This window comes from Ostrea edulis, chromosome 7 (genome assembly GCF_947568905.1).
Source record: "Ostrea edulis chromosome 7, xbOstEdul1.1, whole genome shotgun sequence".
Taxonomy (NCBI): Eukaryota; Metazoa; Mollusca; class Bivalvia; order Ostreida; family Ostreidae; genus Ostrea; species Ostrea edulis.
This window is the reverse complement of record NC_079170.1, coordinates 71,016,482-71,030,546: the sequence shown is the minus strand read 5'-3', so window position 1 is coordinate 71,030,546 and position 14,065 is coordinate 71,016,482. Positions and strand designations below refer to the sequence as shown.

General features: G+C 34.1%; 1 protein-coding gene across 4 annotated transcripts in view; it reads left to right on the top strand.

The window, feature by feature from the left end:
* Positions 1-14,065, top strand: part of LOC125653958 (EGF domain-specific O-linked N-acetylglucosamine transferase-like) — a 27,359-nt gene extending 13,294 nt beyond the window's left edge. For 3 of the 4 annotated variants that reach the window (XM_056145256.1, XM_056145257.1, XM_056145258.1), the window contains 9 exons: positions 650-742; positions 3,146-3,217; positions 6,476-6,562; positions 7,831-7,899; positions 8,267-8,325; positions 9,963-9,990; positions 10,122-10,213; positions 10,441-10,543; positions 12,335-14,065. In XM_056145256.1, coding sequence (XP_056001231.1) covers positions 650-742; positions 3,146-3,217; positions 6,476-6,562; positions 7,831-7,899; positions 8,267-8,325; positions 9,963-9,990; positions 10,122-10,213; positions 10,441-10,543; positions 12,335-12,538 — 807 coding nt within the window. In that variant the 3' untranslated portion in view covers positions 12,539-14,065. The remainder of the gene's footprint in view (positions 1-649; positions 743-3,145; positions 3,218-6,475; positions 6,563-7,830; positions 7,900-8,266; positions 8,326-9,962; positions 9,991-10,121; positions 10,214-10,440; positions 10,544-12,334) is intronic. The other variant, XM_048883636.2, reaches the window with a different exon arrangement.

The window sequence follows — 14,065 nt, the reverse complement described above, 5'->3', positions numbered from 1 at the left end:
TCTACATGATTATCAAATTTAATGCATATCAAACAAAGAGAGGTAACTCCTGCAACATAATACTAAATAAATGTAGAATAAGAAAATAAGAAGCCTGCCAGTTGCATTCAGTTTTGATTCAAGCATCAAAAGATCACATTTTCCAAGCCTACACTCACAACATGAGATTGAACTGATGAATTTATGTCAGGCCTGTTTTTACAGAAGCAGAGATCTCAGTTCTTTGTCATTGGGACTGGACAGTTTCCTGTGTGAAAAAGACAACTTTTCTCCCCAACCGGAAAGTGTACATGTGTCCAATTGTTTGTAAAATTTGTAAATTGATTTTTACTGGGATAAGATGATAAAATTCACAAATTGTAGAGAGAAAAGGAGAGTACACCCCCCCCCCCCCCCCCCCACACACACACACACACACTCACCCGACAATTGAAAAAAAGGTTAGTATTCTGTAATCCACAAGTACAGGCCCACACCCCCGAAAATTAAAAAAAGGGTTATTATTCTGTAATCCACAGCTAACTTGATGTACTGATTTGTAGGATCTACTAGTCCTGTAAACAAAAGGGACACAATGTTTTTTGCTGTAAAGTATATACAAATGTACATGTATATAGTGATTATGGCATTGATTAGGATTGTGTTACAGAGCAACATGGGATACATGGACCTGTTCGCAGAAATGTGGAAGGCTTTCACCGATTATCCTATAATTAGATTACACCAGTATGACAAGAAAATTGTAAGTCAAATTTAGTGAGCGGTTCGTGTTAAATTCTGGTGAACGTTTTGTTGTCATTTGAGACTTGCTTGCATTTTATAGTCAGAAGAATATAGCCTCATTCCTGTGTGTGTACAATACAGTTTCCAGTTACTACATTGTATGTATTGAGCATCCTTGTATGTATAGAAGTGTGGTAGGTCTACAGCAGGGGGTACCAACTCTGTGTGATGTCTGATGTGTGTGTTAGGTCTACATCAGGGGGTACCAACTCTGTGCGATGTCTGATGTGTGTGTTAGGTCTACATCAGGGGGTACAAACTCTGTGTGATGTCTGATGTGTTTGGGTTCCTAGACAATCTTAGATCTTTCATGTTCTTATCAATGTCAAATCACCTTGTCTTCCTAGGTCCTCCTTTATAGAGTATACAGATCACATCTCTCTAAGTCCTCCTTTATACAGATCACATCTCTCTAAGTCCTCCTTTATACAGATCACATCTCTCTAAGTCCTCCTTTATACAGTATACAGATCACATCTCACTAAGTCCTCCTTTATACAGATCACATCTCTCTAAGTCCTCCTTTATACAGTATACAGATCACATCTCTCTAAGTCCTCCTTTATACAGATCACATCTCTCTAAGTCCTCCTTTATAGAGTATACAGATCACATCTCTCTAAGTCCTCCTTTATACAGTATACAGATCACATCTCACTAAGTCCTCCTTTATACAGATCACATCTCTCTAAGTCCTCCTTTATAGAGTATACAGATCACATCTCTCTAAGTCCTCCTTTATACAGTATACAGATCACATCTCTCTAAGTCCTCCTTTATAGGGTATCCAGATCACATCTCTCTAAGTCCTCCTTTATAGAGTATCCAGATCACATCTCTCTAAGTCCTCCTTTATACAGTATACAGATCACATTTCTCTAAGTCCTCCTTTATACAGTATACAGATCACATCTCTCTATACAGATCACATCTCACTAAGTCCTCCTTTATACAGTATCCAGATCACATCTCTCTAAGTCCTCCTTTATAGAGTATACAGATCACATCTCTCTAAGTCCTCCTTTATACAGTATACAGATCACATCTCTCTAAGTCCTCCTTTATACAGTATACAGATCACATCTCTCTAAGTCCTCCTTTATAGAGTATACAGATCACATCTCTAAGTCCTCCTTTATACAGTATCCAGATCACATCTCTCTAAGTCCTCCTTTATACAGTATAATGATCACATCTCTCTAAGTCCTGTCTAAGTAATGTTTTGTGGGACCTCAGGATGTTATAGATACAGTAGTGTTTTGTGGGATCTTGGGATACAGTAGTGTTTTGTGGGATCTCAGGATGTTATAGATACAGTAGTGTTTTGTGGGATCTCAGGATGTTATAGATACAGTAGTGTTTTGTGGGATCTCGGGATGTTATAGATACAGTAGTGTTTTGTGGGATCTCGGGATGTTATAGATACAGTAGTGTTTTGTGGGATCTCGGAATGTTATAGATACTATAGTGTTTTTGTGGGATCTCGAGATACAGTAGTGTTTTGTTGGATCTCGGGATGTTATAGATACAGTATTGTTTTGTGGGATCTCGGGATGTTATAGATCCAGTAGTGTTTTGTGGGATCTCAGGATGTTATAGATACTATACTGTTTTTGTGAGATCTTGGGATACAGTAGTGTTTTGTGGGATCTCAGGATGTTATAGATACAGTAGTGTTTTGTGGGATCTCGGGATGTTATAGATACAGTAGTGTTTTGTGGGATCTCAGGATGTTATAGATGCAGTAGTGTTTTGTGGGATCTCGGGATGTTATAGATACAGTAGTGTTTTGTGGGATCTTGGGATGTTATAGGTACAGTAGTGTTTTGTGGGATCTCAGGATGTTATAGATTAGTTGAATTGCATGTAACAGATACTCCTGAGTCCTTGGAATATCTGTTTTATGTTTTGCAATATCTGTTTTATGTTTTGCATGTTTCTTTCTGATCACATCCCCTGTCTTAGAAAAGACTCTTTGATAACAAGTATATAAATCTCTTGAATTGGCGTCACACTGTTATGTACGCTATAATCCCACTATGTCTTCTGTAATATTACCTTTCTATGATACAGCACTCTGAATGTTATTGAATATTAACATTATTTTTTTTTCTCTCTCTCACTCTGAATGTTATTGAGTATTAACATTATTTTACTTCTCTCTCTCTCACTGAATGTTATTGAGTATAATGTTATTTTCCTTCTCTCTCTCTCACTCTGAATGTTATTGAATATTAACGTTATTTCCTTCTCTCTCTCACTCTGAATGTTATTGAGTATTAACCTTATTTTCCTTCTCTCTCTCTCTCACTCTGAATGTTATTAAGTATTAACGTTATTTTCCGTCTCTTTTAATCAACAGCTGTGTGTTCGAGATGCTGTCTTTCCGCTATTACCCAGAATGAGATATGGCATGTTTTATAACCAGCCACTGGTAAGATTTACTCTGTGTGGTGAGATATGACATGTTTTATAACCAGACACTGGTAAGAGTTACTCTGGGTGGTGAGATATGAGATGTTTTATAACCAGACACTGGTAAGAGTCGCTCTGTGTGGTGAGATACCAGATGTTTTATAACCAGACACTGGTAAGATTTACTCTGTGTGGTGAGATATGAGATGTTTTATAACCAGACACTGGTAAGATTTACTCTGTGTGGTGAGATATGAGATGTTTTATAACCAGACACTGGTAAGAGTTACTCTGTGTGGTGAGATATGAGATGTTTTATAACCAGACACTGGTAAGAGTTACTCTGTGTGGTGAGATATGACATGTTTTATAACCAGACACTGGTAAGAGTTACTCTGTGTGGTGAGATATGACATGTTTTATAACCAGCCACTGGTAAGATTTACTCTGTGTGGTGAGATATGACATGTTTTATAACCAGCCACTGGTAAGAGTCGCTCTGTGTGGTGAGATATGAGATGTTTTATAACCAGACACTGGTAAGATTTACTCTGTGTGGTGAGATATGAGATGTTTTATAACCAGACACTGGTAAGATTTAGACCGCTCTGTGTGGTGAGATATGGCATGTTTTATAACCCGCCACTGGAAAGATTTACTCTGTGTGGTGAGATATGGCATGTTTTATAACCAGACACTGGTAAGATTTACTCTGTGTGGTGAGATATGACATGTTTTATAACCAGACACTGGTAAGAGTCGCTCTGTGTGGTGAGATATGACATGTTTTATAACCAGACACTGGTAAAATTTACTCTGTGTGGTGAGATATGACATGTTTTATAACCAGACACTGGTAAAATTTACTCTGTGTGGTGAGATATGAGATGTTTTATAACCAGACACTGGTAAGAGTCGCTCTGTGTGGTGAGATACCAGATGTTTTATAACCAGACACTGGTAAGAGTCGCTCTGTGTGGTGAGATATGAGATGTTTTATAACCAGACACTGGTAAGAGTTACTCTGTGGGGTGAGATATGACATTATAGTTAGTAAATAAGTACATTATCTTTTTTAATTTTCTTGCAGAGTGATGCACTAACTCAGGATAGTAATTCTTCATTTCAAGAATTTTTTTTTTAACTGTTTTACACCTGATAAACTTTGAATGTAATCTTATTAATGGAATGTTCTCAGTGTTTATTTGTTTTTGTTTATTATTTTATTGTTTACAAGTTGTGTTTCATTGTCTGTTAGCCTACTGTAATGTTGGGATATGGGGGTTAGTTAATTTTTCTGTTTGTTTTCATGTCACAGAAGGGTTAGTGCCTTGACGGTCATGACACTAACCCATCTCTGACTTTTCCCTTCTGCGCATGCTCGATAATTTCGCTTTGTTCATATTATTACCGCGATTCAAACTGAAATGTAGACATCCTACCCTGAGTTAGTGCATCACTCTGCAAGAAAATTAAAAAATTAATGTACTTATTTACTAACTAACATGCACTATGGCTGAAATCAAAATTTAATTGCTTTCTGGGTAATATAATTATTCTGAAATAAATTAATACCTTGTTAAAAATATATTGTGTAAATTTAGAGTGTGGAAGAAAACACAGAGCTTGTTATGTAGTTTAATGGGGAAGATGCAGTGAATAAGTAGATCTATGTAAATAACAATAAAACCTAGATCTGCTATTAATAAACTCTGATTAAAATAAGATCCTATGGTCCGGGAAAGATTCAGTGAATATGTAGATCTATTTAAATAACAATTAAAACTAGATCTGCTATAATAAACTCTGTCTGATTAAAATAAGATCCTATGGTCCGGGAAAGATTCAGTGAATATGTAGATCTATTTAAATAACAATTAAAGCTGGATCTACTATAATAAACTTAGTATCATTAATTAAATAGAATCCTGTGGTCAGCTCATGTAGAAGTCTACGCGAAAGGATCAAAGAATCTTATTTTATTCAGATTAGCAACTGTATAAACTAGGGTTTCCTAAAACTGCAAATGTGTTTAAAAGTAATGAATTTCTGAACAAGCTGTTGTTAGTAAGATGATACAGAGAAACGATGTGTTCTAACTTACAGCAATACTAACACAATTGTGCTTTACAAGTACTTACAACAATACTAACACAAATGTGCTTTACAAGTACTTACAGCAATACTAACACAAATGTGCTTTATAAGGTAGCCTGGTTCACTTTGAAATTTCAGCCCACATTATGAAACATAACTTAATGTTTATAGTTTGTTTTTTTTTTGTAAATAATTTTTTAAAATGGTGTAAAGTCACTTGTTACTAATTACATGTACATGTTTTCTGAAGGATGAATGTCTTGGTCTCGAGATGCTATGTATAGAGATACAGTCCAATAGTTTGTCTCAGTCTCGAGATGCTATGTATAGAGATACAGTCCAATAGTTTGTCTCAGTCTCGAGATGCTATGTATAGGGATACAGTCCAATAGTTTGTCTTAGTCTCGAGATGCTATGTATAGAGATACAGTCCAATAGTTTGTCTCAGTCTCGAGATGCTATGTATAGAGATACAGTCCAATAGTTTGTCTCAGTCTCGAGATGCTATGTATAGAGATACAGTCCAATAGTTTGTCTCAGTCTCGAGATGCTATGTATAGGGATACAGTCCAATAGTTTGTCTCAGTCTCGAGATGCTATGTATAGAGATACAGTCCAATAGTTTGTCTCAGTCTCGAGATGCTATGTATAGGGATACAGTCCAATAGTTTGTCTCAGTTTCGAGATGCTATGTATAGGGATACAGTCCAATAGTTTGTCTTAGTCTCGAGATACTTTGTATAAGGATACAGTCCAATAGTTTGTCTTAGTCTCGAGATACTCTGTATAAGGATACAGTTAAAAAAAGCCACTTTTATACGGCCAGAACTTTGTTTGGTAGACTTTATAATCGGTAGATTATAATCATATCTTATTTGTCTTGGTCTCAAGATACTCTGTGTAAGGATACTTATATTTTATCTCAGTCCCGAGATATTCTGTATAAAAATACTTATATTTTGTCTTGGTCTCGAGATATTCTGTATAAAAATACTTATATTTTGTCTCGGTCTCAAGATACTCTGTATAAAAATACCTATATTTTGTCTCGGTCTCGAGATACTTTGTATAAAAATACTTATATTTTGTCTCAGTCTTGAGATAATATTGTACAAGAATACTTAGATTTTGTCTTCCTCTAGAGATATCTGTATAAGAATACTTATATTTTTGTTCACAGGTGCCGGGCTGCCAAGGAAGCAGCTTGTTTGAAGCTTTTAATCAACACTTGGCCCACAGACTCAAACTCACTCAACATGGACCATTGGTGAGTAAATCCATTATTAGGTAGATCTTGATGTGATCAATTAAATAGAAAAAAGAGAAGAATCAAGAATTTACATTTCACGGTTGTTTTTTTGTTTTTTTTTTTACCAAAAGTGTGTTATGATGCCAAACTATAATATATTTATAAGCAATGTCACAGAGTAAAAAAAAACACCTGTGTCCAAAAACTTGGAGGGAGGTCAAGAGTTCGTTCAAGTATGAAGCATAAAGGTTTATTATGTCAAAACATGTCATGACCTTGGATTAATATCAAAGTCAAATTGGCTAGTAAAGATAGTTGAAAATATTGTTTCATTGCATAACTTTGTAATGAATAAATAGTTAAAGCTCCAGCAGAAAGATTGCCTCTGACCAGCTGGTTTGTTATGACTGAGATTGAGTATCTTGCACCGAGTGAAGGAGTGTTGTCACCACCACCAGGGTCATACATTGTATCGTGTGATGTGTATCAATGATTTATAAGTCATCATATCGTGTGATGTGTATCAATGATTTATAAGTCATCATATCGTGTGATGTGTATCAATGATTTATAAGTCATATCATGTGATATGTATCAATAATTTATAAGTCATCTCGTGTGATGTGTATCAATGATTTATAAGTCATCATATCGTATGATGTGTATCAATGATTTATAAGTCGTCATATCATGTGATGTGTATCAATGATTTATAAGTTGTCATATCGTGTGATGTGTATCAATGATTTATAAGTTGTCATATCGTGTGATGTGTATCAATGATTTATAAGTCATATCGTGTGATGTGTATCAATGATTTATAAGTTGTCATATCGTGTGATGTGTATCAATGATTTATAAGTAATATCGTGTGATCTGTATCAATGATTTATAAGTCATATCGTGTGATGTGTATCAATGATATATAAGTCATATCGTGTAATGTGTATCAATGATTTATAAGTCATATCGTGTGATGTGTATCAATGATTTATAAATCATATCGTGTGATGTGTATCAATGATTTATAAGTCATCATATTGTGTGATGTGTATTAATGATTTATAAGTCATATCGTGTGATGTGTATCAATGATTTATAAGTCATATCGTGTGATGTGTATCAATGATTTATAAGTCATATCGTTTGATGTGTATCAATGATTTATAAGTCATGTCGTTTGATGTGTATCAATGATATATAAGTCGTATCGTGTGACATTCATTATTGATGCATCTTTTGAAATTTGTGTACTATTCACAATAGTTGTTTTTGTTTACTTACAGGAAAACAAAATCAGAATTACCCTTTTGTCCAGAAAAACAAAGTACAGGAACATTCTTAATGAAGAGGAGGTGAGTGTGATCTAGAAATTTGATTTAGAATGCAGATTGATATCCAGAATTCCTAATCTAAAGAAGGGTTTTATATCCAGAATTTTCAATCAAAAGACAGATTTGATATTCAGAATTCTCATTGTAACAAAAGGTGTTTTTAATCCAGAATTCTCAAATGATAGGTTTCATATCCAGAATTCTCAATTTACGAAACGTTTTTAATTCAAAATTGTTGATCTTTATCCAACATTTTCATTCTTACAGAAGGAGATCTTTATAAAGGGAGAGGGGGAATCCATAATATGTTTTAATGAAGACACTGTTGAATGCATGACTAGCAATTTCATCATCTCAGTGACAACTAATATCTTTTTAATTTTTCTAGCTGATGGGGGCCATGAAGATGGTGGGAGAATTTGAAGTCCAAGTTGTAACTTATGACAGGTAATAATGCTTGCAAATTTGCACATTTTAATTTGAATGTTGATTACATATTATGGATATAAATGTTGGTTACATATTATGGATATAAATGTGGGTTACATATTATGGGTATAAATGTTGATTACATATTATGGATATAATGTTGGTTATATATTATGGATATAATGTTGATTACATATTATGGATATAATGTTGGTTATATATTATGGATATAATGTTGATTACATATTATGGATATAATGTTGGTTATATATTATGGATATAATGTTGATTACATATTATGGATATAATGTTGGTTACATATTATGGGTACTGTTAGGTCTAGATGACTGGTAAAGTATATATGACACCAATGTAAATTGCATTGTGTTCAATGTCGCTTTTATAGATCTGTCCAGGTGTAAGGGTATGCTGTAATAAAACGTGAAATCATCAAAATGCTCTCAGGATTAGTTAGGATCATGCAATGAGTCGAGTCCTTTAGATTTGTGCCCGGGATCAGGTTTTTTTGTTGGGGTGTAATGTCGAGTCCTTTAGATTTGTGCCCGGGATCAGGTTTTCTGTAGGGGTGTAATGTCAAGTCCTATAGATTTGTGCCCGGGACCAGGTTTTGCGGATTGTTGAGATGTAATAGTTCTGTTGGGGTGTAATGTCGAGTTCTTTAGATTTGTGCCCGGGACCAGGTTTTGTGGATTGTTGAGATTTCGTATTGAGATTTCATAGTTTTGTTGGAATGTAATATCTGTTCTGTTGGGGTGTAATATCGTAGATATGGTTTCTCTACATGAAACATTAAATTGGTTGTTTATTTTGTTGTGGTTTGAAATTCATGCGATAGAGATATCCACGACATTCACAATATGTGAGCTCCCACGAAATCTAATGATTCCACTGTACTCCCTACAAACAACTGGATGTTTTCTTAAGAAACAAGTTCCCAATAAGAATGATACTATAATAATGAAACTTGTACGGACACTATTGAAAGAAAATATGTTTGTGGTTTTGTCTAATAGAATCTCGTTCATTTCTTGTATGAAATCTAAACAATGATTCTTCATCAGAGGTACGTGAATTTTTTTTTTTTAAACCAGGGTCAGTTCAGGCATCACATTCGACTTCCATTATACTGTAGGTCACGTTGTATTTGTGAGAATAGTATTTTTGCGAGACCAACATTTGTGAAAATTTTATTCTTGCAAACTCTTACACATAGAAGACTTAGCAATAAATAATTTCTGAAAGAAATGTCTTGTGAATAAATTCATCTTTCTATCCATGTAAAAATAAGGTCTCGATCATGAAATAAATGTGATCTCCAATGATTGTGCTGGGAAGAGTCTGTAAACATTTTTTCTGGAGGAAATACTGGTCTAAATACTGAATTTTTTTTTTTTTCAGTGGAAAATGAAAGCTTATATAAACTTTCTAGACTTCTCTTTAAGGTAGTTTCTATGGATTACCCCTTTTGAACTAGCCAATCAGAATCTTTATTGGAATCATGATAAGCCTCACTTTGAGTTCAGCATTCAGATGTTTGTCAGAAGTATACACAAACATTGAAATGATCCAGATTATTTCAGAATCTAATTTTAGATATTGTAATAACTTTACTTTTGTTTTTCGTTTTACTGCAGGAATATGCCGTTTAAGAAGCAGATGGAGGTATGTGATTTAAATGAACCTGATGCATCATCACACATTGAATTATTTCTAGCAGCACTTGTCATCCATTGGTATTAGTGAGAAAAATGGACTAGTATGAACAATATGTAATTCAGAATGTTGTATTGCAGACTTCCCACAACAGTGACATTTTCATCGGTATGCACGGAGCGGGTCTGACACACTTACTCTTTCAACCAGACTGGGCGGTGGTCATTGAGCTGTTAGTAGATCTCTAAGTTTACAGGCAATTTCTGCTGTTATATCGGAACAGTGTTATACATAGATAAAGCTTAAACAATGGTTTTGCATTAGAAAATTTTCCAAATTGAGTCAATATTTTGTTGTATTGCCTTACATCTTGAATAGATAATCTACATGTTGCCATTGGAAAGAAAACAATTGTTTTACCTGTCTGAATTTTATGAATTATAATATCTTTTTTTTAAGGTACAATTGTGAGGATAGGGATTGCTATCGTGACCTTGCAAGGTCACGGGGAATTCACTACATGACATGGGAGAAACGGTCCAAAGTTATCCAAGAAGATGAGGTAAAAACTATTCCATTATCATGACAATGAATTTTCAACAAGGAACACATTATCAATCAATGTTATCTAATTTCCAGTCAGTATTCATCATCTTTCTCACTCCATAGACATACTATAATAATGGGTATTTATAACGGGTATTTTTTGTGGTTGTCCAATTTTTTGTGGATAGGAAAAATGTGCAAAATTTACTATTGCAAAATAAAGATATAGACAAATACAGGAATAATGCAACTGCAGGAATTGGAAATGCAGAATATAATGTGCTACATTTTAGGGATCAACATGCAAAAATTTTCATTTACAGAAAATACCCATTATGCAGTAATTTTTTTGGGGTGTAAATTTAAGTTGCAGTACTTACAAAAAAAACCAACAACATTATTCTTGACATGATAAACAATAAAACACGATACATGCACAGTAGGATAGGATACCCACACGATAGGATAGGGTACAATCACGATAGGATAGGATACACTCACGATAGGATAGGATACACACATGATAGGATAGGATACGCACACACGATAGGATAGGGTACAATCACGATAGGATAGGATACACACACGATAGGATAGGATACGCACACGGTAGGATAGGATATGCACACGAGAGGATAGGATACAATCACGAGAGGATAGGATACAAGCACGAGAGGATAGGATACACTCATGATAGGATAGGATACGTGCCTGAAAGAACACAATAGAAATGTCAAGAATAAAGCTGCTGGTACTGTACATCCACAGACACAGACAATATGTGGAAATTCTTACTTGCATACTTAAATTCTTATTTAAATTGTATTATATTGATCAGACATAGAGAATTCTATTGTCGTATTAATGAAGAATCAAAATATACCATCAAGCAATCATGATGCGTAATATGTTTAAAATTGCTGGGAAATCGCTTGAAATCTCTTACAAAGGCATTTCATTCAGTAATACGTTTATTGAAATCTTGTACCTGCGTATGTTTGAGTTTTCTTTTGTTATTATTTTGAATGATCGTGCAGAACAGCGATTGGTCGCCACAAACTTGTCGCACACTTGTGTAGTCATTATTTCTTTGGATGTAAGAAATACACTGTAGTACAATAAAAATAACTTACCCGATGCTTCATTAACATTTCTGACTCCTGTGTCATTTTCAACACACAATGTAAGGAAACGCAGTAAAAGCGATTTGTATTGTGCATCAATTCAACAATAAATAAACGCTATAGCATTCAAAAGAAAAATCATTTAAAATCATCACTTAAAATCTGTGATGCTGTTTTTTTCATCCTCAACGCAAAGTGCCTGGAATCAAGTATACCAAAGGGGGTTTGTTGTTACATAGAAAGAATAAACACTAGCTACTTTCATTTCTGACTTTTTTTTAACATGGAAATTATTGATTTCAGAGATTTTAAACACTTATTTGATTTTAGAACCAGAAATGATTTTTATTGTTCATAGTTCTGAGGGACTGCAAACATTTTGAATAATGGCCTTGGTGACATTTCTACATAGTTCTGAGGGACTACAAACATTTTGAAGAATGGCCTTGGTGACATTTCTACATAGTTCTGAGGGACTGCAAACATTTTGAAGAATGGCCTTGGTGACATTTCTACATAGTTCTGAGGGACTACAAACATTTTGAATAATGGCCTTGGTGACATTTCTACATAGTTCTGTGGGACTACAAACATTTTGAATAATGGCCTTGGTGACATTTCTACATAGTTCTGTGGGACTACAAACATTTTGAAGAATGGCCTTGGTGACATTTCTGTTTCAGGGTCATCACCCAACACTTGGGGCCCATGCAAAGTTTACAAATTACCAGTTTGATGTGAGTGAGTTCATGAGACTGATCTTTAAGGCTGCTGACCATGTACGAGCTCATCCCAAATTTGTGCAAGGGAGACAATCCAAGTATTATGGTGATAAAAGAAAGAAATCCCAACCCTATGAAGGGAGAGAATCAAAAGAGGAATTATGATGTTAACAGATTTGTAATCTCTATGCAGAGTAGATATGTCCACTTCTTATTTTGTCTAATCAAATGCATGTCATAGATTTTGTAGAAACAATTTTTATGTATTTTGATTGTTTTGAGAGGGTTCAATATAGGTGTTTATTTGCAATATATGCGGGAAAAAGTGTGTGTATATATATATATATATATATATATATATATATATATATATATATGATTATTAATTTGTATTCACCTGAGGATGGATGTTAAAATCCAGAAAGCGCTAGTGATTTAAATATATTTTGGAACTGTATATTTTCCTGCTTTTTTTATTGAATTATATATATATATATATATATATATATATATATATATATATATATATATCATTGGCAATCAGATACAGTTTGTATTTTATCAAACATGTCTTTTACCCTTCTGTTGGTGGGACCAATGTTTTAAATGTACCAGTTAACATTTCCTATGAAATTAACGCCAAACCTGATGGAGGGTGTATTGAATTATCAAAAACTGCATGTATAGATTCGGCATTAGGTTCTCCGTCGATAAATTATTGTTTTAAAATCAACCTCTCCTGAAGGTGTGATCATGAATCACACTTAACCATCAGATTTTATGTATTGATGTTTAACAATTTTACTTTTTAAATTGATTTACATTCATGGTGCTAGGTAGCACTGCAGTTTTGCGGAGCAATAAGATTTTTTGGCTTAGCACTCTGGCCTATATTTTGTGTATTTTTACATGATTTTACACTGTGCATATTCCTACACATTATGTATTAGGGTGCTGTATTGTTGACAAGGTGCTATGTTTAAGGACTTAATTCTAAGTGAAACATTTACATTCCAGGTTAATTATTTTGAAGGTGTATATTTGTGAAATCCATGACTGCATGTTGTATAGTCCAGGTTTATGTGACCGTCTGGAAAAAACTAATTGTTAAAGTTCGTTAGCACATTTTATGTCAGTTTTAAGTTTCATTTTAGATCAGAGAAGGTGCATCATTATGTATGCCATTTGTTATTAGTAATAAATGTTTAGAGTGCTTGTATGAGGAGGGTTTATAGACAAGGGAAATTATGGGAAAATCGCGTCACTCATGCTTCCTGTCGTTTTTGTATCCCCCAAAATCTGACATCGTAGACATTTATTCTTTTATTTTTGTCATTTTTAATGTGTATCTTTTTGATGTGGAGTTGAAAGGTCAGTATTTTTATTGAGAAATAAGATACATCGAAACAGCATTGATTGATTACTGACAAAAACACCGGTAAATATTAACACATACAGTTACGCAAGTTTACTTTATCCAAACACACAGTATTTATGACTGATTAATTATGACTGATTAATTAAGAATAGAGGTTGTAATGATTGTCATTGTGTTAGTGATCATTGTTTACATGTTACGAGGATTTTGAAATGCCACGAATTCTTGCCAGGTTGTGTTGTGCATTTGTTACTCTTATTGATTATTTGTTGATTACATAACATCATATCTCAGGATTAAATTATCTTTCTGTA